Source organism: Oncorhynchus tshawytscha, linkage group LG12 (assembly GCF_018296145.1).
Source record: "Oncorhynchus tshawytscha isolate Ot180627B linkage group LG12, Otsh_v2.0, whole genome shotgun sequence".
NCBI lineage: Eukaryota > Metazoa > Chordata > Actinopteri > Salmoniformes > Salmonidae > Oncorhynchus > Oncorhynchus tshawytscha.
The window spans coordinates 63,493,830-63,518,736 of NC_056440.1; the positions used below are offsets into that span (position 1 = coordinate 63,493,830).

General features: G+C 44.4%; 1 protein-coding gene across 7 annotated transcripts in view; it reads right to left on the reverse strand.

Annotated features, from left to right (window-relative positions):
- Nucleotides 1-24,907, reverse strand: part of LOC112263644 (SH2 domain-containing adapter protein F) — a 126,613-nt gene that overhangs the window by 7,900 nt on the left and 93,806 nt on the right. For 2 of the 7 annotated variants that reach the window (XM_024440117.2, XM_024440118.2), the window contains exons 4-7: nt 24,605-24,703; nt 12,916-13,080; nt 2,912-3,089; nt 2,582-2,701 (exon numbers count right to left, since the gene is read on the reverse strand). In XM_024440117.2, coding sequence (XP_024295885.1) covers nt 2,582-2,701; nt 2,912-3,089; nt 12,916-13,080; nt 24,605-24,703 — 562 coding nt within the window. The remainder of the gene's footprint in view (nt 1-2,581; nt 2,702-2,911; nt 3,090-12,915; nt 13,081-24,604; nt 24,704-24,907) is intronic. The other 5 variants (XM_024440121.2, XM_024440120.2, XM_042330883.1 and 2 more) reach the window with 3 other exon arrangements.

The window sequence follows — 24,907 nt, forward strand, 5'->3', positions numbered from 1 at the left end:
TCACATCTGACCTTGATTGAGAGTCTCATAGGGCGGCGCACAATTGGCCCAGCGTCGTCCGTGTTTGGCCGTCATTGTAAATAAGAATTTGTTCTTAACTGACTTGCCTAGTTAAATAAAGTCTCCCCAAACAACCCCAGCCCTGTCTGTCCAATAAGACCTACCAGCCTACTGCACCACACAGTCCAGCCAATGGCCCAGCACTGTCTGTCCAATCAAGCCCACCAGTCTAATTCCTTGTGTCCCCCCCCAGACAGGCCAGAGCAGAGTCCCAGAGCTCTGGAAATGAAATGAGCAGTCAGACAGTGTGAGGAGCAGTGGAGCAGCTCTGAACAGTATCATCTCCTCCTGCCAGTAGAAATGAGCCTAAAGCCGACTGACGAGGAGCGTCCTCAGAACCAGGAACGGTTTCCCCCCTGCTGCAATGTATCTAATCTATCACTGACTTTATCAACAGATGTGTGCTTTATTGTGAATAAGCAACAAAAAAAAGCCAACGACAAGAGAGCACAAATGCCAGTTTGTATCTGAAGAAAGGTGACAATAATACTGTAGAACTGTCTTCCACTGTCTTCCATAACTCAAGCAGTTATCCTCTCTGCAGCTCATATCAGAGGCACTTTCTCTGCCCCTGTGGTGAAATGGTTCTCAGCCAGGTATTGCTGTGTGCTCGGGAAATGGCAGCCCGCTGACACTCATCAGTTGGCTGGCTCCCTGCGGTCGTGTGAGCCCTCAGAGCCGATGGCATGTGACTGCCTTGCGGAGGTGAGTGCCAGCTGTGCAGCGAGACCCTTTAAGCTACCCTCCAGCCAAATGTCCGACCAGACTAAACCAATCAGGGCCTGTCCCCTGGACTCTCCGCTGGCCAGGAGAGGGGGCAGAGGTCAGCCAGGGGGGCATTATGAATTCAGTTCTGGGCAAGTCAGCGAATCAGAGCACCAGAGAGGTTACCTGGTGGAGGTGGGAGGGCATCATGTAGGAAGGACAGGGTTCTTAAAGGTGATGTGTATAACCATACTGAAGAGACAGTCAGCAGGTAGGTAGGAGGTGATGAAGACTCCTGGAGGCAGAATAGTGGTGCTGTACTGTGTGTTGAACTGGTACTCTATGATAACCCGTGAACACCCTCAGTGAAGTGTGTGTGTGTGTGTGTGTGTGTGTGTGTGTGTGTGTGTGTGTGTGTGTGTGTGTGTGTGTGTGTGTGTGTAAATTGTATATAGTGCCTTCAGAAAGTATTTTCAAGTCATTAAAGTCATTTTCACTCTGAAGCAGGTTCTCATCAAGGATTTGCCTGTATTTGGCTCCATTCATTGTTCCCTCTATCATTACCAGTCTCCCATTCTCTGCCACTGAATCGCATCCACATAGCATGATGCTGCCACCACCATGCTTCACAGTAGGGATGAGGTTAGACAGGTGATGTGCTGTGCCTTGTTTTCTCCAGACATAGTGCTTTGCATTCAGGCCTAAGCGTCAGGATTTGTGGGTTCGATTACAGGCTCAAAATGGCCAGAAACAAGAAACTTTCTTCTGAAACTCGTCGGTCTGTTCTTGTTCTGAGAAATGAAGGCTTTTCCATGCAATCAATTGCAAAGAAACTTAAGTACTTGGTACAACATTGTGTACTACCCTTCACAGAACAGTGTAAACTGACTAACCAGAATAGAAAGAGGAGTGGGAGGCCCCGGTAACAACTGAGCAAGAGGACAAGTACATTAGAGTGTCTAGTTTGAGAAACAGATGCCTCACAAGTCCTCAACTGGCAGATTCATTAAATAGTACCTCCAAAACACCAGTCTCAACGTCAACAGTGAAGAGGCGACTCCGGGATGCTGGCCTTCTAGGCAGAGTTGCAAAGACAACGCCATATCTCAGACTGGCCAATAAAAAGAAAAGATTAAGATGGGCAAAAGAACACAGACACTGGAAAGAGGAACTCTTGGCATCCTGGAGTTGCCTCTTCACTGTTGATGTTGAGACGGGTGTTTTGCGGGTACTATTTAATGAAGCTGCCAGTTGAGGAAAACAAGGACAGTTCTAAGTGACCCCAAACTTTTGAACGGTAGTGTATGCCTCAACACAATTCGATCTCGGCGATCTACGGACAGCTCTGACATGCACTGTCAACTGTGGGACCTTATATAGACAGGTGTGTTTCCTTCTAAATTATGTCCAAACCATTGAATTCACCACAGGTGGACTCCAATCAAGTTGTAGCGACAGCTCAAGGATAATCAAAGGAAATTGGATGCACCTGAGCTCAATTTGCAGTGTCAGCACAGGGGTATGAATACTTCTGTAAATGAGATAGTTCTGTATTTAATTTTCAATAAGTTTGCAAACCTTTTTAAAACATGTTTTCACTTTGTTAATATGGGGCATTATGTGGATTAAATCAAAATGGATTAAATCTATACAATAAATGTTGAATTCAGGCTGTAACAACGAAATGTGGAATAAGTCAGAAAGCACTGCGGGTACTGGGTGCTGTATATTCTCCCGTGTGTGAGAGGGTGGGGTGTCATCAACTCTACACTGATTACTTGTGTGTAGTGGACAGTATGTATGGGAAGGGTCTTACTTGAGTGAGAGGGAGAAGTCGTTCTTGCTGGTCTCACTGTTCCTCACCAGGTAGCTGGCCTCTTTACACAGCCTCAGCAGAGACTCCGCATCCGTCCTGCTGATCGCTCCATGGTACCAGCTACAGGGTGGAGAGAAGAGGGAGGATAAAACAGAGCTTCAAATGGAGAAAGTGCTATCTAACGTCAAAAGACAATCAAATATCTCCACACAGCTCTACCTCAGACGCACCAACACAAAAAATACCAAATCCCTGGAGAGAATCACAGGAATAGAATGACTAGTCATTATAATTCTGTGGATAGAAAGACAGTTGGGGAGGGTTACTTACAACTGGCTCTCCAGGGACATGGAGGGGTCAATGCGTTCCCCCAGAGCAGCACTGCAGTGGTCCAGAGAGGTCATCTTGGTGTTGACCAGACAGCAACTGGAGTGGATGCGGGGCGGACGCCCTCCTTTACCCTCCCTGGTGGGCGACATTCTGGACTTCTCCGCCCCTTCAAACTGGACTGTAAATGAAGGAGACACCGCCAGATATGAGCATCAAAATACAAGAGCATCTCAATAGAGGCCTTCCTGGAGACATTTCATTTCAAGTATTGGAACAATGAACACCCCGCCTCGTTTTTTGTAAATAGCTAAGGGATGGGCTTTCGAGTAATGTAACCCCTCAAATTCATAGACAGAGCTATGGAGGCAAGTACAGACCATCCATGACATCAAAATTATAGTTTTAACAATGTTTTGAGGCTATTCAGTGTTTGCCTACATTTATATTGTTTACAAAATGAGTAAAAACAAGCTGATATGAGTCTGATGAGGTATGACAGTTGAACTCAGCTTGAGACATTTACAAGTTATATACTTCAAGAATCCATGGGTATATATCATTACTTTATAAGTCCAAAATGGATGTAGCAACTAAGGATTCTAGCTTTAACACACTGACCATTAAAATCCATCTTGTGTTTCCTGTACTCGTCAATTGTAAGCGATTAAACTAAAGTGGCGTTGAGTTCATAGAAGCATGTGTTCTAAATTTCAGGCATATCTGTGAAAAACAGAGCTGCTGTGACTTATTATTCATGATTCCTCCTGGTCTTTCCCGGCTTGTATGTGCTGTGCTGCAGTGAGACGTGTTAATGAGAGGAGACAACCATGCCTCAGTGTTTAAAACGCACACAACACCACTCTGTACAACACATCCCTCTCAAGGACCTTCGCAGAGCGAGACAGAAATCAATCCAGCCACACTGTGCCAGACGGGAGGGAAAACACAATATGTACAAACTAGTCCAGGCTAATCACTGAGCCAGGCCTTGAAAAGTGCCAAGGTCACTAACTGTAGAATAGACAGGCTCCCTTGGAGGTGATCCATCTAAATAGTGACACGACCCTGACTAAACGCTAGAGGTCAGAGAGTTGCTTTTAGACCAATCAGAAACAAGCTACTCAATCTCCCTATTTACACAGTCTGATGTGAGATCAGAGCGTGGGAGGGGACCAGGAGTAGAAGCTGAAACCTCAGAACTTCCTGGTTGTGGTCAGCGGTTAGAGGTCAGAGACAGTGACACAGGAGAGGGGGGGGGGGGTTACTCCACAGCTCATTCCTGTAGTTGATGTCACACCATCCTTTGGAAAGAGACCCATTTCCAGTTGCCTTGGCCTTGCTACCCCCCAGCAGTAAACTGAGGTCACCCTCCAACATCAAAACACATTACCAGGGTCTGTCACTGGCAGAATGCTGAAGACCGCTTTAGGACTTCAAGAGGAGTGGAGCAACATCAAACGTTGAGCCTCTGATGGAAGCAGTTCATTTAGCATACTCTTAGTTGTGATTGCATGCCCCCCGCCACCACTCATCTCAAGGGCTAATCTCACTCCAGGCCTGGCTTTAATTTCACTGAGTGGACAGCTCCAGACAGACAGACAAGAGCCACTGGAATCACAACATGTCGATGGGGAGGAATGCGCTTGTCTAGTCTAGACCACACCTCCAGTCAAAGGATAGCGTTTCACTTTCTGTAAAGCTATTGTAACATTGAGAGTCCTTACAGTCCTTCCACCATTATACAATGAACAAAAGTATAAAACGAAACATGTAAAGTGTTGGTCCCATGTTTCATGAGCTGAAATAAAAGATCCCAGAAATGTTATACACGCACAAAAAGCTTATTTCTCTCAAATTTTGTGCACAAATTTGTTTATGTCACTGTTAGTGAGCATTTATCCTTTGCCAAGATAATCTAACCACCCGACAAGTGTGGCATATCAAGAAGCGGAATGAACCTCATGATCATTACACAGGTGCACCTTGTGCTGGGGACAATAAAAAGCCACTCTAACACAATGCCACAGATGTCTCAAGTTGAGGGAGCATGCAATTTGCATGTTGACTGCAAGAATGTCCACCAGAGCTGTTTCCAGGGAATAGAATGTTAATTTCTCTACTATAAGCAGCTTCCAACGTCGTTTTAGAGAATTTGGCAGTACATCCAACTGGCCTCACAACCGCAGACCAAGTGTAACCACGCCAGTCTAGGACCTCCACATCTGGCTTCTTCACCTGAGAGATCGTCTGAGACCAGCCACCCGGACAGCTGATGAAACTGTGGGTTTGCACAACCAAAGAATTTCTGCACAAACTTTCAGAAACCGTCGCAGAGAAGCTCATCCCGTCGTCCTCGCCAGGGTCTTGATCTGACTGCAGTTCGGAGGCATAACTGACTCAGTGGACAAATACTCATTCGATGGCCAATGGCACTCTTCACGGCTGAATCCCGGATTCAATGTTTGGGTTGCTCTGTTCCCGCCATGTTTGGGATTTCAGTTCCCGCCAATATCTAGCAATTTTGCAATGCCATTGAAGAGGAGTGGGACAACATTCCATAGGCCACAATTAACAGCCTGACCAACTCTATGCGAAGGAGATGTGTCACGCTGCATGAGGCAAATGGTGGTCACACCAGTTAGACTGGTTTTCTGATCCATGCCCCTACCTCTTTTTTTTTTTTAAAGGCATCTTTGACTAACTAATGCATATCTGTATTCCCAGTCATGTGAAATCCATAGATTAGGCGTAAGGAAATTATTTCAATTGACTGATTTCCTTATATGAACTGTAACGCAGTAAAATCTTTGAAATTGTTGCATGTTGCATTTATATTTTTGTTCAGTGGTTCAGTGTATAATAACTCTTACGTGTATTAATACACATAGATGTCTTCCAGTAAACCACTTAATGTAAATGCCTGACATGCACAACTAGAAGCATTTAACTGTCTTCCTGATGCTAAGCTCCATACTGAACAGCAGGAACCTATTCTGAGCATCCCTGAAGCATGCACAGCATGTGCTTACCACTGGCAAAGCTCAAGCATATATGATTGTGTTGTTCCACCACTGACCACCAGGGGTTCCCCTTAACCTAATTTATATTGTTCATGTGAATGACATATCAGTACTTCTAATAAGCTAAGGCTGCATTTACACAGGCAGCCCAATTCTGATGTTTTTCTGAATTAATTGCCAAAGGATATGACTGGTCAAAATACCATTTAGTAGCAAAAATAAATACAAATCTGAATTGGACTGCCTGTGTAAACACAGCCTTAGTGAAACATTGCTCTAAAGCTCAAACCAGTTCAATGGCTTGGTTATACATAATGATAATGGTGTTTTTGCACTCTTCACTTTTTTTCCACTGATACATAATTGAGTCTGAAGATGACACACATTGTATAGTATAAACGAGGCCAAATGATTTGTTTTTACTACTCTCTGTCGCTCCATGGAGGATATATTCTCACACAAATGTCATCTGCTTCTGTAAACGGTACAAGTAGCTCTCTTTGTATATGTTTAAGGTATATGTGTATGTGTGTGAGATAGTGTTTCCATGGAGACTGACCGGGTGGGAAAAGATGTGTGCTTGCAGCGTCCCACACCATGTCAGCCAAGACACAGCCAATCTGTAGCTCTGCAGCAAATCTTCCCCTGAGTATGTGTTTGCGTGTGTTTGTGTGCAATAATGTCAGAGAGAGAGAGAGAGCAGGAGAGGGACTGCTGTAGTCTATATATTTTGTTTCCTCTTTAATTAATAAAACAAAACCCTGTGTCCCCTGTATCTCTGAACCACTGGAGACTACTGAGGGGAGGATGGCTCATAATAAATGGCCGGAACAGAGTAAATGGAACGGCATCAAATACCTGGAAACCATGTGTTTGGTGTATCAGTCTTTACCACGAGCCGGTCCTCCCAATTAAGGTGCCACCAACCCCCTGTGCTCTGGGCGTATATGTGTATGTTGGTGTTGGATATGTGAGTGTGTGTTGTGAAAGGGAGAGTATTATCAGAACACGAGGAGATCCCATGTGAGGAAACCTCTGTCACTTTCGGTCAGCTACCCGTCATCACCGTGGCAGACAGAACACGCTCTGATGCTATCAGTGATCACATACCAGTACATGACATTGGCAAATGTCTGTCTACATTCCAGGTCTATGAAGGAATATGAACCAACACTCTGTTATTAATGGCTTGATCGTGATAGTTTAGACGTTCACCTGAGCCCCAGTCAGAGCTCTCAATTCCCCCTTTAATTATGCCTAATACTTTAATTCCTAAACACTCAAAACACCTCAATTAAACTCTGACATCTACAGTAACATCAGATCCACAAGGAACCCGCTCAATGTGATTAAATAATTGTTATTCTCTTGCTTTCGACTCCTCCACCTAGGCAGAGTGAATGGCAATCCTCCGCAGTGTTCACCACTTTACAGTCAGAACAGGCCCTTTTCAGAGGCAACGCACATTGCTTCAAAAGAGGCATTACTAAGGAGTGAACCACTAACAACAACAAAAAGCGACCATTTTATTTGTTTGAGTGTGAAGAGACCGTGTCTTCTATGATTGCCAACCGTCTCCCCCACAACAGCTGGAGCTGCAGCGGTATTATAGTTTGGCTGATTCCTGGTGATATTCAGCCCAAACTCATTCCCTTTCATTCTCCACCGCTCACACTCAGGACGGACAAGAGGGGGTTGAAGAGAGGATTGGCACACAGGTAACGAGCCCTGTGAGGCAGTTAGAGTGACTTACAAACACGCCGTTCTGTGTGTGCGTCTGCCAGCCTGTCTACACGACCTGTACTGTGGCGTGTAAAGCAGAGCAAATGGAATCTCGGTATCAGATTGAACTGTCAGGCAGACGGTGATGGATGGTTGAAGGGCCCACCCTCTCCAGCCTTCCACCTATCTCTACAGGCTCCCAACAAAACAACAGGCTGCAGGTATCGAGGGAGGGGGATGGAGGTAGAGAGCAAGGGAGATGGAGAGGGGGAGCTGATTGGCTGGGACTTAGATAAACGCAGGCCACAAAAGGTCAGAGGGACATCTGGAGGACCAGAACATGCCCAGAGCAGAGCAGAGAGAGGGGGGGTAGAGAGAGAGCAACAAAGGAATTCAGCAAGCTGAAAACCACTCACTACTACCACCCACCTTCCACACAGCACATTTACTTATTAAGCCAGCTAATTAATTCTCATTTACTAATGGTACTTCCATCAAAGAGTGAGTTCACTGGTCAGTGGGGAAAGCTTGAGATCTGCTACTGTATTACAGGCTTACAATTAATAATTCCAGCTTGACGTGTGAAATGATTAACAGGTCTGAAGGCTCATTGAAATGCATGACACATTGTGAGCATCAAACCATGAACCCATACACTGCCATGGGAGAGAACGAGCAGCTTGTAAAACCACTGCATTTTGTTGACATCCAGAGTATATTGTGCTTGGGGAAGACGAATAGGATCGGTTGAAAGGATTATATAGAAACACATTTGCTGAGCCCAATGGTCTTATTCTCTGATGAGTTCAACATCAAGGCACGTTATTTTTCTATCAAATTCCAAAACGTGTTCTGACGAGTTTTCCAAAGACAAAGGAACAATCCTCTAAAGGCAAATGCATGCAGATTCCTTGAACAAAAATGAAATATTTTAATTACATTGTTTGTATTCTAGTGAGACAGAGGGAAGAAAAGGTAAAAGAATGGCCTGAACACCCAGACAATCAATTCACATCAGAAAACAAAGGCAAAAGCTCTTCATTACATCCAGACAAAGGACTGTCTTCTATTTATATGCAGATGTAATATCTGTACTGTCACGGCTGTCAGGCAATATTTAAATATGATAATGATGTTGAACTGGTGAGACAGGTTCTGTTCGGCTGTACTGGACACTGTTCTCTCCAGGTCCATATCCCACAGCTAATCATAATAGCCCTGGTAACACTTGTAGCCTGGAGACCTGGCTAGGGCCAGGAGGAGCAATGGCTTTTGCCCCTAACAGTTCTAGGATCAGATTAATTACCCTACACCCAACTTTAACTATTAGGAGGATGTCAAAACATCTGCCCTGTAGCAGTGGTTAGGAACAACTTCGACCTACTCTTACTCTCTCCTCCTGTTTGCCTGTCGCCAGAGGCGACAGGAGGCGAGAGGCAGGCACCTGTACTCACAGGAAGGTTAGAGAGGCCCCACCCCTAGTCTCTATATCCAACATCTGACCCCTGTGATGTAGTGGGAGTTCAGACAGAGAGAGGATCCTCTTTCAGCCAGACGCCACACTAACACCCACTCATATCCCACGCATTGGGGAAGTGCAGCCATTCCCAAGGCATTATAGGGCATAAATCATCCATCCGCCTGTCCTCACCCTCAGAATACAGCCAGCTCATTTTACTGGCCCGCTGTCTGGCTGTCTGGTGATGGAGGGAGGATGGCTCATTGTAATAGCTGGAATGGAATGGACAGAACAGTTTGAAGGGCATTAAACACATTTCCAATTTAAACCCCAGCCTCCATTGGTCTCTCTACAGTAGTACTCCCCCTCTACACTACCAGGGGAGTACAGAGCCTCAGCCTGGGTATTAGTTCTGCTACACATGGCCCCTCTCTGCTCTCTCTCTCCCTGGATAATTAGTTACTGATTGTAGAGCTGTGGAAAAGCTGCAAACATCGGCAAACACACGGAGGCTTCTTAATAGGAAACGGACCAAGTCTCGATTAATCGAATCACAAGCAAGTCACAAGGTCCAAGTCTCAAGTCTCGAGTCAAGTCCAAGTTGTGCATTCTAAGAGGAAGTCAAGTCACAAGGTCCAAGTCTCAAGTCAAGTCCAAGTTGTGCATTCTAAGAGGAAGTCAAGTCACAAGGTCCAAGTCTCAAGTCAAGTCCAAGTTGTGCATTCTAAGAGTCAAGTTAAAAATGTGTCTATACATGCAATGATTGCAAATCTTTGTCTATTTATTGAGACTACCAGGCAGCCCTTTTTATATTTTTGTCTACAACACATTTAGATGCTGTAATTGTTAAACAGGGATCTTGTAGCAGTCGTCAGGGCATGACATCGGCAGAAGGCAAGGCAGGTTGATGTGCTCAGAGTGTAGATTTATTTACAGGTCTTGGTGATCCAATGGTGAAAGCACCATATAATACAAAATATAAGAGTAGATTGACCAAATATACACAGCCCAAAAGAAATGGCTTCTGTTTGAGGCATAAACTGTCCTATCTGAATGGACATAGGTAGCGGGCAAGACTGTACAGCCTCTCCTTGAGAAACCAAACTGAATCCATCTAACAGGAGCTGAAACAGGTACACCACCGTTCAAAAGTTTGGGGTCACTTAGAAATGTCCTTGTTTTTGAAAGAAAGGCACATTTCTTTGTCCATTAAAATAACATCAAATTGATCAGAAATACAGTGTATATATTGTTCATGTGGTAAATTACTATTGTAGCTGTAAGTGGCTTATTTTTTTCTTTGCAACTCTGCCTAGAAGGCCAGCATCCCGGAGTCGCCTCTTCACTGCTGACTGCTGTTGAGACTGGTGTTTTGCGGGTACTATTTAATGAAGCTGCCCGTTGAGGACTCTGTTTCTCAAACTAGACACTCTAATGTACTTGTCCTTTTGCTCAGTTGTGTACCAGTGCCTCCCACTCCTCTTCCTATTCTGGTTGGAGCCAGTTTGCACTGTTCTGTAAACCGCGTTGTACGAGATCTTCAGTTTCTTGGCAATTTCTCGCATGGAATAGCCTTCATTTCTCAGAACAAGAATAGACTGATGAGTTTCAGGTGAAAGTACTTTGTTTCTAGACATTTTGAGCTTATAATGAAACCCACAAATGCTGATGCTCCAGATACTCAACTAGTCTAAGGCCAGTTTAATTGATTATTTGATCAGAACAACAGTTTTCAGCTGTGCTAACATAATTGCAAAAGGGTTTTCAATTAGCCAACACAACGTGCCAGTGGAACACAGGAGTGATGGTTGCTGATAATGGGCCTCTGTGCGCCTATGTAGATATTCCATTGAAAATTAGCCTTCCAGCTACAACAGTAATTTACAACATTAACAATGTCTACACTGTATTTCTGATCAATTTGATGTTGTTATCTTAATGGACTATTTTTTTGTTGCTTTTCTTTCAAAAACAAGGACATTTCTAAGTGACCCCAAACGTATGAAAGGTAGTGTACATACTGTATAAGCACTTGACCACTCCCAGGACCATATAATTACCCAATTGGCAATTACAGTCAATAAACTGGTTCTACAATGTAAAAGGCAATTTCCACATCCATTGTTACATTTGTTTTAACCAGAGTTAATGACTATTCATTATTACGCACAACCAGAATGACAGAGACATAGGACACAGGCACACGGAACTCGGACGCAACCCGGGAAATATGAACAAAGGAAGCCATACAATGAATTAAATAAACAGAACTTCTACCTCAGGAGTCTTGCGAACGTTCCTGTGCACAATAAAGGGAAGAGGGTAAGAAATGGTAGGCTAAATTAAAATGGATTGTATCAAACATGAAACAGAAACGCCTACGTGTGGCAATAAACGGTATGGGATGGAATGATGAAACGCTAGTAAACATTGTAGGAATATATACGGAAAATAGATTTAGCACATTAGCGCATTTAAACGTGTGAAAGCAAGAAAACAAAGACTCTCTGGCAGGAGTATGAAGAGCTCAAGTGGAGAGACTATGGTGTGTCCTCGCCACAGTAATAATTCCCTTTAACAAATTACAAATGCAAGCTTCATAAGTAAATTATCAATTTCAAGCCATTTTGACATACTAAATGGCTAGTAGGTCTAATTGTTGCCTGATGCTCCATTGCTGGTGAGCTAACAAAGTAAACAGTCAATATTCTTGATCACCAAAATATTTTTGGAGCTGCATATTTATTTATTATGGCAATCCTCTCCCTACAATTTGCTGTTTGCGCTGCACCCGACCCTATAGCTATACAGCAAATCAGCAATATGTTCACTAGTGCACCCGACTTGTGTTGATTGACAGTTTGCTGGTCCAATCAGAGGGCCAAGTGTGCGTTTCACTAGCCAATCTGTTACATGTTTTTTTGTGTTTTCTTTGCAAGGGCGATGCTGGGGCTACTGTCTCTTGCTGCATGGAGCATAATCTGTGGAGACTCTGACACAAATGAGTGACAAAACATTACAAAACCTGGCCAGGAAATTTCAAGTCATCAGTCTCAAGTCAAAGTCGAGTCCAAGTCATGTGACTCAAGTCCAGAAGTCTGAAATAGGGTTATTATTTGGTCACAGAGCATTATAAGAACAAGGTCAGACACTGTGTTCTCACCAAAATAAACAGTAGTAAACTTTGGGATTTGAATGGGTTCTTAATCAAGGGTTTGAAAGTATGATCTATAAAGAGCTGCGGGCAGGGGGAACAGTTCTGACTATGTTGACAGTAGCATTAGGGGTCACCTACACTTCCAATTACCCATTCAGAAGGCAATTCAGCGCCATTAAAAGCAATGAGTCTTCGTCCACACAACCTGGACTAGTGCTAGTGATTTTCTGTCATATGTAATCCAGATGGAAAAGGGCAGTTATTACAGAGATCATGTGAGCCGTCAAACTGATTTAAAGATACCGTAGAGCTGATCAATCACTTCCTCCTCACTCGATGAGGTCACACAGTAAACTGGCTGACACTGTTTTCATAGGTTGTCATAGTGAATGGAATGTTGTCTTACAACTGTATGGTATGTTGTCGCCCGCACAATTTGTCATTTCTCAACTTTAACAGACAATGACAGTTCACCAGTACAGTAGCCTATCAGGGAACAGGATGAAGAGGATGAGCAATGGAAATTAGATATGGTTATGGATATGGCAAGAGAGAGAGGCAAGGGGACATTGTTGATGAGGGGCGCTGGATGAGGCTCTCTGATGGTGGTGGGATGAAGAGACAGAACAGGGACAACAAAACCCACCATGGTGGTGCTGGTCACAGGCAGTGTGCCCAGGGGAGTGCTGGGCTGGCTGGGGGGGCAGAGCGGGGGGTGACTCCACCCCCTCCAGCAGGGCCAGGGGAGGACTGTGGTTGAGCTGGCCGACAGGAGGGGGCCACGGCAGATCCTTGATCACCTTAATCTCTACTGCAGGCAGCCCAGGTCACCAGGACGGGAGCAAGAGGGAAGGAGTGGAAGAGAGAGAGGTAGAGGCAGAGATAGAGAAGAGAGAAAACACGAGAGGGAGGCAGAGAGAGATAAAGGGATAGAGAGGCAGAGAAAGATAAAGAGAGACAGATGAGGGGAAAAGGGGAAAACAGAAGAGGGCAGAGTAAGAGAAATGCAGGACAGTAGCATCCCATGCAGGTACAGGTCAGGTTAGTATAGCACAGCATAGTCAATGGAACAGCAGGGAAAACCAGTAGACAGCAGGACTGAAAAGGAAGGAATATTACTTTACCTGAGACAGACAGACTCTGGCCTTTGACCTCTCCACTTTGCCTCTACATGTTTCTTTGACGTTTTACAAGGAGTCAACGCGGGGGAATTTTCAACTGCAGGTCAGAGTCATTAATTACGCTCTGGGTTTCACAGGGAAAGTGGCTGAAGAGAGCTACTAACGAGGGTTTTAAAGACCTGAGTGGACCTGAGCATGACTTGGCTAGTGTGAAAAGCCTCACGGACAACACAAGCTCTGGTACGGCTCATAACGGAGTTAAAGTCTGAAACTACCTCCACAATAAGATAAAGGGCAACATACAAGATTCTCTCCTTGAGCCAGACACAGTGGAATGCATTGTAATGGCGGGGGGCACCTGGCAGACCTAGCCCCTCAGTAATGTATCGTTCATGTCCAGATGGGAGTATTACCAGAGTAAATCGAGTGCTGGGGCGCTGGCCCATCTTTCACTAGGAATGGCCCACTTGTTTAATAGCACAGGAGGCTCCCTATCCACCAGGGCGCTGCTGGTCTGTTTGCTGCAGTGGCTAATAAAGAAACATGGTGCAACAGAATCGTTCTCTGGATAAACGAATAGAGCCCTGGTGTTATGTTTAAATCACTGAATCGCCCTCATAAAATAGTAGTAGTTGCAACAAGATGCATTGTTGAAAGTAGAAAAGAACACACCACAGAATGGTTTAGTTCAAACACATTCCGGTCTAACCATTGTCTGAAAAACAATGACATTCAACCCCTATTCCAAGGAATTCTTTACTATCCTCATGCCAAGTAAGCCATTCATTTAGAATCTCCCACCGCAAGCGATGGAGTGACTGCTGCTTCCACTACTAATGAAAAAATAAAAGCTGGGAGTTTGTTGACTGTCACCTGGATGTCGCCAGGTTTTATAGGTTGCGAAACTAGCTTTTCTTCTGTGAGTTGAACGGACACATTATTGACTTGTCCATGTTCTGGCCTGCAGGAAAAAGCTGGGATGCAGAACATGCTAATGAGGAAGGGGGAATCAGCTCAGCAGGTGACGAGGGAAAACAGAGAATATTCAGTTGGACAAGCAATTAAAGACCTCAGCCTTAGTGCCGTGGTGGCAGGGTGAGAGTGACGTTGCTGCAGGACTATTGATATGATAAGGGCTCATATGAGGATGGAGTCCTCACTATGAATGGCGTTCTCGGAATGAAGTGTCCTCACTTTAATGGTGTCCTCACCAAGGATGGTGTCCTTTCCTCACTATGACAGCCAATAGCGGAGAGAGTTATCCCTGGTTCTCAGACAAAGGCAAATGAGACAGAGGTATAGGGTTGGGACAGAGGTCAGAGCTCTAGCAGCTAATATAATAAATTCCTGCCTTGGGATGCCTCACCACTGAGCGATTTAAAAGTTGAATTCTCATTTCAAATTCCAGGTTAGCATGTAATTGTTTTGGGAGTAGCAGGCGTTGCAGTGTCACGCAGCCTTGCTCTGAGGATGAAAAGCCAATTCTTACAGGTTGGTCTCAGCTCAGCTCTGCTCAGATGCACAGTGCAATAATGAGGTGAGCGGTCACACAGACACTTCTAAAAGAAAGGTAAACTGATTCAAGTGGCAGAAGTACAGTGGCAGTCTTCAAACCTCCGGGTGTCTGATTCTCCCTTACCCTATAACCTGTTTCAATTTGCTGTCAGCCCAAGAGCCTTTTCTGAATACATTTTGGCTTGGATGTTATGCTGCGGCACAGATGAGTGCATCTTAAGGCCTCGACACGCTGCTCTGAGACACTGTGTGAAGTGACCCGCCTGGGACTGGGGAGCAATGGGGGCCAATTCCTCATCCTAATTTTTCAGGCCGAGGTGATAAGAGAGGCTGAAACTCAGCAGAGACATTTTGTAGTTTGATCTCTGGTGCCTCTATCCACAGCCTATCCAAGTCACACATACTGTGCAGTACTGTGTGCCAGATAGAATGGTCTGTGTGTGTGTATGACTGGGCTGGCACAGACAGGCGTCAGGTCCTTTAGTTGGCACTGCCTCACCAGTGACATGTCCCAACAGTGATCCATGTGTTTTGCTTTGGGAAGAGGTGAATCATGGGTAGAAGGTTGTTATCTTACTACGTATGACATCCCGTGGGACTCGGTGACAGTGGAGGTGCCTTGAGCAATAGGAGGAAGACACAGAGCCCAGCTCACCCCATTCTACCAAACCCCCTGGGGTTTACTCTGCCCTAGACGGTCTCTCAGAGTCACTCTCTACAACTATACAGTCCATTCTACCAATGTTCAGGACCTTATCTCTCAGTTAGGATGAATGTTGAGGTCTCCAGGGCATATTGGTTGGAAGTACTCACTGTAGTGTTTTTGCTGACTTTAATGTAGTATTCACTTTAGTTAACTGTAAATCCTAGAGTATACAGTTCACTATAGTATAAATACTGTAGTAAAATAACTGTAGTATATACTAAAGCAATTAATGTCATGTTTTTGCAGATTGTTGTAAACTATAGTATTTACTGTAGTGTTTTTGTTTTATTATCTTTGACTTAGAAGTGGAGGATTTCTGCTTGAGGAAACCTACTGAGCAAATGTTCCATAACCTGTAGGTAGGTTGTATTGAGGTCTGAACGGATAGTTCAAGCTTCTGCTCTTTTCTGTGACCTATAGGGAACATAATATAAGGTCTATACTTGGCATGTACGTTTCTCACTTATTGGAGGCACAAATTGGGATATGGGGAGGGGAATGAGCAGGGTACATGCAAATTAAACACGGTAGTATATAGTAAGTGTCCTTGCACAAGCCGGGATGGCTTGGACACTAGTCTATATCGCAGGGCCTTACCCCCAATCTATCTCCTTAATGCTGAGTGTCAAGCGGAGGCGCATCGGGTCCCTTTTTTAAAGTCTTTGGTATCACTCGGCCAAGGATCAAAATCCCAACCTTCCAATCTCATTGCAGACACTAACCACAAGGCCACTGAATTGCAGTATATACTATAGTTTTTAAAAAACTGTAGTGTTTTTGTGAACATTACTATAGTATTGGCTACAGTGTTTTTTTTTGCAGAGAATGCTGTAGTACTACAGTTTACTACAAAATTCTATATTAAGTACTACAGATGATTGAGGGATACTACAGTTTAGTAGTCTACAGTATTTCTATAAAATGCTATAGTAAGTACTGTAGTATCTTATAGCCTAGTAAACTAGTATTTTTTCATGTGGGTGTGCACAGGTGTTAAATTGTGCTGGGTCCTGCCGGGCCCGAAACTAGGCACTATGATCCAAATGAGAGCTTAGAACCGGTACCTTTCGCTAGCCTATTTGAATTATCTAATGAAAAACTATTGTCAATGTTTAATTTTCCACAGCCAACAACACGAGTAGGCTAAGCAACAGCAAACTCAGACAACCACATAGTAGAATAGTTTACCTATTCAATTGTTCAGCCTGTCGCATTCAATCCGAGAAAATAATATTCCTCTCAAGGCGCATTCAAATTGCGAGTATATGCCCAGTCACTGTAGCCTACAGCGTTCTAAATGAAGTCGCGGGAAAAAGAACACTCCTTTGAAAGCAGTCGATGGCCACTGTTAAAAGAGGAGGATCGCTGAGCTTTCTAGTGTTACTACTCTTATTTCTCAAATCCAATAAATGAGTAAAATGCACAATTTTAGAACCAGAGTTTAGAGCAGATAGATGGTTTATGCGTGTTAGTGGGCACCAATGGCCGATGAATGCATAAGGAAGGGTGGGGCTAAATGTAATACGGGTCATGTGTAATAGGTGTCTTCGATTATATTCACAGCCGCATATATTCCCCCCCAAGCAGACACATCGATGGCCCTGAACGAACTTTATTTGAAAACAAGACTCCCTAAATTCTATCAGCATATCGATTGCACTACCAGGGCTGGTAAAACCCTGGATCATTGTTATTCTAACTTCAGCATATAAGGCCCCCCCCCCCTCCTTTCGGAAAAGCTGACCACAACTCCATTTTGTTGCTCCCTGCCTATAGACAGAGACTAAAACAGGAAGCACCCGCGCTCAGGTCTGTTCAACGCTGGTCCGACCAATCTGATTCCATGCTTCAAGATTGATTCGATCACGTGGATTGGGATATGTTCCGCATTGCGTCAAACAACAACATCGACGAATACGCTGATTTGGTGAGCGAGTTTATTAGCAAGTGCATCGGTGATGTTGTACCCACAGCAACTATTAAAACATTCCCAAACCAGAAACCTGATGGCAGCATTCGCACGAAACTGAAAGCGCGAACCACTGCTTTTAACCAGGGTAAGGTGACCGGAAACATGACCGAATACAAACAGCTAAGCGTCAGTATAGAGACAAAGTAGAGTCGCAATTCAACGGCTCAGACACAAGAGGTATGTGGCAGGGTCTACAGTCAATCACGGATTACCAAAAGAAAACCAGCCCCGTCGCGGACCAGGATGTCTTGCTCACAGACAGACTAAACAACTTCTTAGCTCGCTTTGAGGACAATACTGTGCCAATGACACGGCCCGCTACCAAAACCTGCGGACTCTCCTCCACTGCAGCCGACGTGAGTAAAACATTTAAACGTGTTAACCCTCGCAAGGCTGCAGGCCCAGACGGCATCCCCAGCCGCGTCCTCAGAGTGTGCGCAGACCAGCTGGCTGGTGTGTTTACGGACATATTCAATCAATCCTTATCCCAGTCTGCTGTTCCCACATGCTTCAAGAGGGCCACCATTGTTCCTGTTCCCAAGAAAGCTAAGGTAACTGAGCCAAATGACTACCACCCCGCAGCACTCACTTCCGTCACCATGAAGAGCTTTGAGAGACTAGTCAAGGACCATATTCCCTCCACCCTACCTGACACCCTAGACCCACTCCAATTTGCTTACCGCCCCAATAGGTCCACAGACGACGCAATCGCAACCACACTGCACACTACCCTAACCCATCTGGACAAGAGGAATACCTATGTGAGAATGCTGTTCATCGACTACAGCTCAGAATTTAACACCATAGTACCCTCCAAACTCATCATCAAGCTCGAGACCCTGGGTCTCGACCCCACCCTGTGCAACTGGGTACTGGACATCCTGATGGGCCTCCCCCAGGTGGTGAGGGTAGGTAACAACATCTCCACCCCGCTGATCCCCAACACTGGGGCCCCACAAGGGTGCGTTCTGAGCCCTCTCCTGTAATCCCTGTTCACCCACGACTGCGTGGCCATGCATGAAACCAAATCAATCATCAAGTTTGCAGACAACACTACAGTGGTAGGCTTGATTACCAACAACGATGAGACAGCCTACAGGGAGGAGGTGAGGGCCCTCGGAGTGTGGTTTTCAGGAAAATAACCTCACACTCAACGTCAACAAAACAAAGGAGATGATCGTGGACTTCAGGAAACAGCAGAGGGAGCACCCCCCTATCCAAATCGACGGGACAGTAGTTGAGAGGGTAGTAAGTTTTAAGTTCCTCGGCGTACACATCACGGACAAACTGAATTGGTCCACCCACACAGACAGCATGGTGAAGAAGGCGCAGCAGCGCCACCTGAAACAAAATTGTAGACCTGCACCAGGCTGGGAAGACTGAATCTGCAGTACGTAAGCAGCTTGGTTTGAAGAAATCAACTGTGGGAGCAATTATTAGGAAATGGAAGACATACAAGACCACTGATAATCTCCCTCGATCTGGGGCTCCACGCAAGACCTCACCCAGTGGGGTCAAAATGATCACAAGAACGGTGGCAAAAATCCCAGAACCACACGGGGGGACCTAGTGAATGACCTGCAGAGAGCTGGGGCCAAAGTAACAAGGCCTACCATCAGTAACACACTACGCCGCCAGGGACTCAAATCTTGCAGTGCCAGACGTGTCCCCCTGCTTAAGCCAGTACATGTCCAGGCCCATCTGAAGTTTGCTAGAGAGCATTTGGATGATCCAGAAGAAGATTGGGAAAATGTCATATGGTCAGATGAAACCAAAATATAACTTTTCGGTAAAAACTCAACTCGTCGTGTTTGGAGGACAAAGAATTGTGAGTTGCATCCAAAGAACACCATACCTACTGTGAAGAATGGGGGTGGAAACATCATGCTTTGGGGCTGTTTTTCTGCAAAGGGACCAGCACGACTGATCCGTGTAAAGGAAAGAATGAATGGGGCCATGTATCGTGAGATTTTGAGTGAAAACCTCCTTCCATCAGCAAGGGCATTGAAGATGAAATGTGGCTGGTTGTTTCAGCATGACAATGATCCCAAACACACAGCCCGGGTAATGAAGGAGTGGCTTCGTAAGAAGCATTTCAAGGTCCTGGAGTGGCCTAGCCAGTCTCCAGATCTCAACACCATAGAAAATCTTTGGAGGGAGTTGAAAGTCCGTGTTGCCCATCAACAGCCCCAAAACATCATTGCTCTAGAGGAGATCTGCATGGAGGAATGGGCCAAAATACCAGCAACAGTGTGTGAAAACCTTGTGAAGTCTTACAGAAAACATTTGACCTCTGTCATTGCCAACAAAGGGTATATAACAAAGTATTGAGATAAACTTTTGTTATTGACCAAATACTTATTTTCCACCATAATTTGCAAATATATTCATAAAAAACTCCTACAATGTGATTTTCTGGATTTTTTTTCTCATTTTGTCTGTCATAGTTGAAGTGTACCTATGATGAAAATTACAGGCCTCTCATCTTTTTAAGTGGGAGAACTTGCACAATTGGTGGCTGACTAAATACTTTTTTTGCCCCACTGTATATACTGTACTCTATACCATCTACTGCATCTTGCCATATTTATGTATACATGTATCTATCTTTATAATACATGTATCACTAGCCACTTTAAACAATGCCACTTTTATATGTTTACATACCCTACATTACTCATCTCATATGTATATACTTTACTCGATACCATCTACTGCATCTTGCCTATGACGTTCTGTACCATCACTCATTCATGTATCTTTAAGTACATATTCTTTATCCCTTTACACTTGTGTGTATAACGTAGTTGTTGTGAAATTGTTAGGTTAGATTACTCGTTGGTTATTACTGCATTGTCGGAACTAGAAGCACAAGCATTTCGCTACACTCGCATTAACATCTGCTATCCATGTGTATGTGACAAATACAATTTTATTTTATTTGAGGTAGGTCTACACTATATTCACAGTACGTCATCCTGGTTTGGCTGAGTGACAGTAGAATGTTTTTTGGGTGGACATTCAAGTCATAATGTTCCTATAACTAGCAACAAGATAGCCTAATGTTTAGACTTTAGAGTTTGATCTAGCTAATGATTAGCCCAATGGGGTAAATGAGCAACCACAAGCCTATTTATTTATAGCCGGTGGGCTGCATCAGGTGATCATTATTTTTAAATAACGTAACTGCCTGATCATATGGACTAAATGAAATGATATTGTCAGCATAATTTTATTTTCATTCATTTTGGAGTAGGATGTCCTTTTATGTCTCAGTCATTTTCCCCAAATGTTGATCCATCCAATACCTGCAATATGTGCTTTTGTCAGTATATATATATATATATATATATATATATATATATATATATATATATATATATATATAGAGAGAGAGAGGCTAGTATATTATACTCAACAAAAATAAACAACATGCAACAATTTGAAAGATTTTGCTGAGTTACAGTTAATTTAGGGAAATCAGTCAATTGAAATAAATTCATTAGGCCGCACAATTGGTCCAGCGTCGTCCGGGCTTGGCCGGGGTAGGCCGTCATTGTAAATAATATATTTCTTCTAAACTGACTTGTCTAGTTAAATGAAACATAAATCAAATAAAAAGTATATATTATATCCCCCCTCTGAACTAGGGACCCTTCACCACCCAAATACCACCCAAATAATTCAACCACTGGGTATGCCATACACACAGGTCATCATGACTACTGCATGAACAGGACTTGTCGACAGAAGGATATCTCGACATGACTGGTGTTGAAGAGGTATTTCACCAATACCCCATCCGTCTATTACATAAGCTTTGCCCATGTCGGAACACAAAACATTCTGTTGACACAGAGAGAGAAAGAGAGAGAGCTTTTTTAGGAGGGAAGTTATCTTCTTGGGCCCAATCTCATTCTAAATCCACAAAGCTTCATACATCCAATTGACTGAACATTGGCCAGAGCCAGGACTTGTTGGATTCTCAGAATATAACGGTGATGACAGGAACAGGAAGACACAATGACATAGCTTCCTGTGACATCCTGCCCTGACAGGTCTGTGGAGTGTGGATTTCCGGCAATTCTGGTACGGTGTCAAGTGGAGTGTTCGGTCTTGTGCCAGTTTTGACTGGTGATGAAGAGAGTGAGAGACAGATGGAGAGAGAGAGACAGACAGAGAGAGAGAGACAGATGGAGAGAGAGAGACAGATGGAGAGAGAGAGACAGAGAAAGAGAGTGAGAGAGAGATGGAGAGAGAGAGCCCGAGAAAGACATTCCATAAAAGCTCTAGACTATTATTATTAATATATATATATTTTTTAAACGACTCTACAAAAGGTATTTGTTTACCATGTCCTTTTAATTAGGCAGCACTACTTCATCAGTGTAAACAGCGATGCCACATAAATCACTGGCCCACTTGTGCCATTTCATTTAGTTCTGCCTAATTTGCCCTGCTAATTGCATGCATATTCAAAATAAGTTGGTAGATTACATTATTTATGGCATTTATTAGGAGTTGGAGGATAGCTCCAACTCAGAAGAACAAAAATTGCTTTTGCAGATGCTCTCATATCACTATCACCAGAAGCTAGTAGTTCACGGCTCATTGTGGAAGAAACTGACAAATACATGTATCCATCGAATCACCATCCACCTCTCTCAATCCCTCTCTCCCAACACTTATCCGTTGTGAAGAAGACAATCTGTTCCTGTTAAATATGAAAGTGGAGGCGAGCGAGTGATGGAGAGGAGATGACAGCGTGCCTGTTCTGCCTAGACTCAGCTGGACATCCAGCGGGGCTCTCAGGGGAGAGCAGAGCTACGGTCAGGTTGGAAGAGCGCCCGCTCTGTGCAGGAGGAGAGGAGGTGGGGGTTAGGGCTGGGTGGCCAACGTGTGTGAGTGAAAGATAACAGGCAGCGGAGCCATTTGAGGCTCATGAAAGAGGCTTGTCAGGGGGTTATCAGCCGTAGAGCAGTGGAGGAGAGGCCAGAACGGGGGGGGGGGGGGGTGAAGCCATCACAGGGGACAGGTCTTTCACAGAGAGAGAGACAGAACCATGGGGCCAGGGCATTGACCAGGCTCACCAACCACTCTGTTATCTCCTCTTTAAAACAAACTGCAGCAATACTACTGGAACGAAACTGATTCAATGATTTACTTAAAGAATAGAAGAGCTTTCTCTGGGTCATTAAGTCCTTGAAGAGTCATTAAAACCCCATAAAGGGGTGTGTGTTGCTCCTCGGGACCTGGCTCAGGGCTCTGACAGCATCTCCTGTTATCTTGCCTGCAGTAAGTGCACTGGGTTAGGCTGGCAATCAGCCAACCTCATGGTGTTTAATAGGCAGCAACAGGGCCTATGGATTAAGTAACACTGGCTCTCTAGCCAGACACAATGAGGCACTACTCAGATTTCCAATGGCTGCCTGTTCAATGTCTGGGTGTATTAGTGTGTGTGGTGTGGATATTGAACATGGACACACACACACACACGGTCTGTACATACACATGCAAGTGTGTGTACCCCCGCACGCACGCACGCAGACACACACATACATACCAACCCCTATCACACAGAGGCTCTCTTCATATGGCCAACTTTTAATGGATCTTCCTCACTCCCTCGGTCTCATCCATCACAAAGTCAATGCCTGAGTGGGAAGGGGGGCAGCGATGATGAGTGATTAACCGAACGACAGGTACACAACGTCCCAACACCCTAACAAGGGAGGGAATTTACATTCCATTGCATATCTGCCAAGAGAATAATATGCGAGGACCTGTAAAACAGAGAATAATATGTGAGGACCTGTAAAACCAACAGCATGTACTGCATATGTGGATGCACTAGGCAGGGAGGCAGGCAGCCACACGCGGCAGGGACAGCTAAAGAGAGGAGGTGGTTTACATGCAGGTGGCATTACAGTTCTGTCCCTTATACAGCTCTAATGAAGACAAACAGCGCTTTCTTCAAATGGCATTACAGCAGCGTTCAGCTAGGGAGAGATAAAGGTGGCTACATTATGGTGCTTGTTTAATACCTCTTATACACCCACTCTGCACTATTTATGGGGGGTGCATTTTTCTTCATTAACCGTTACTGTTTTGCGTGCCGACACTTTAATTCCGCACACAAACGTCTAAATATAAACAGAATCTACGTGGCATCTTCAAGCGTCTGAAAACCACAGACGAGATTTGAAGAGTGAACAATATCATTATTCATCTATGCAAATGGGGGTTTAAAATGCAAACAATTTAACTTCACCTACACAATATCTGAAGCTAGGTGGAAAGTACCTTCCTAACACACCCAATGGTAACAGACGACAAGTCATGAAGGTGACAGCGAGGAGAAAGGGACTGTCCATCGCCCTGACCCTTGGCCTGGGTCGATGACCTGTCCTGAGTGATCTGAGACTTCTGGCTGAGCATGAGGTACCGGCTCATTCAACCCCCCCATCTCTATCTGCAGTCGCCAGGGTCGCATAATGATGACACACACAGCTGAGAGAAAGGGAGGGGGTTCTTCTTTCAGAAAGCTCTGTTTTATGACAGATTGTGAGAGAAGTCTCTCTCCACCAAACACTGGGATATCATTATGGGCTGAATGGAACAGGAAAAGGTTGAAGACCAGCAATAAATCAAAGCACTTCTCCAACCCCAGTCTTCCTCTTTGAAGGATAACTTCAGCACTCTTACCTCTGTTCTCCCACAGCAGACATCACTTTGACATCCCGAGCAAATGAAATTAATTACCATCAAAGGAAATAATGTGAGAGGAGTGTTTGTAAATAGCATCCTAAATAATGTTGTCTTAGTGCTGGATGAAAGACACAATAATGAGGGGAAAATAAATGAAGGAAAGAAACCAACATCCGTTTTTCCTCATAGCTGAAAGAGACAGCACACATTTACTGCAGTATGAAACAGAGAAACGTAGAAAAAGTAAATACAGACAAATAGAAACAGAGGGACAGAGACAGAGACCAGCCCGGGTGGTGTGTGTTAGTGGTACCTGTGAGGGATTTAGAGGTGTTGTCCTTCCTTGACTCTGGTTCTGATCCACTGCCACTTACAGAGCCCTTGTAGCTAATGCAGTCAGAACAGAGCAGAGCTGTTCAAAGAATACAAAAAAGGTCAAGAAAAAAGGAGGAAGAGGTAAATAAATAAATAAAAACCTTTAAAGGATTTTTAAATATTTGGTATAGTATAGCTTCAAATCGAGGAAAGGTGTTGGTTTTTCCTCCTCTCTTTTTGTGTGTTTGTGTATGTCTTCCAAAACCAGAGTTTGTCCTGGAACAGCCCTGTTCAGTTATGG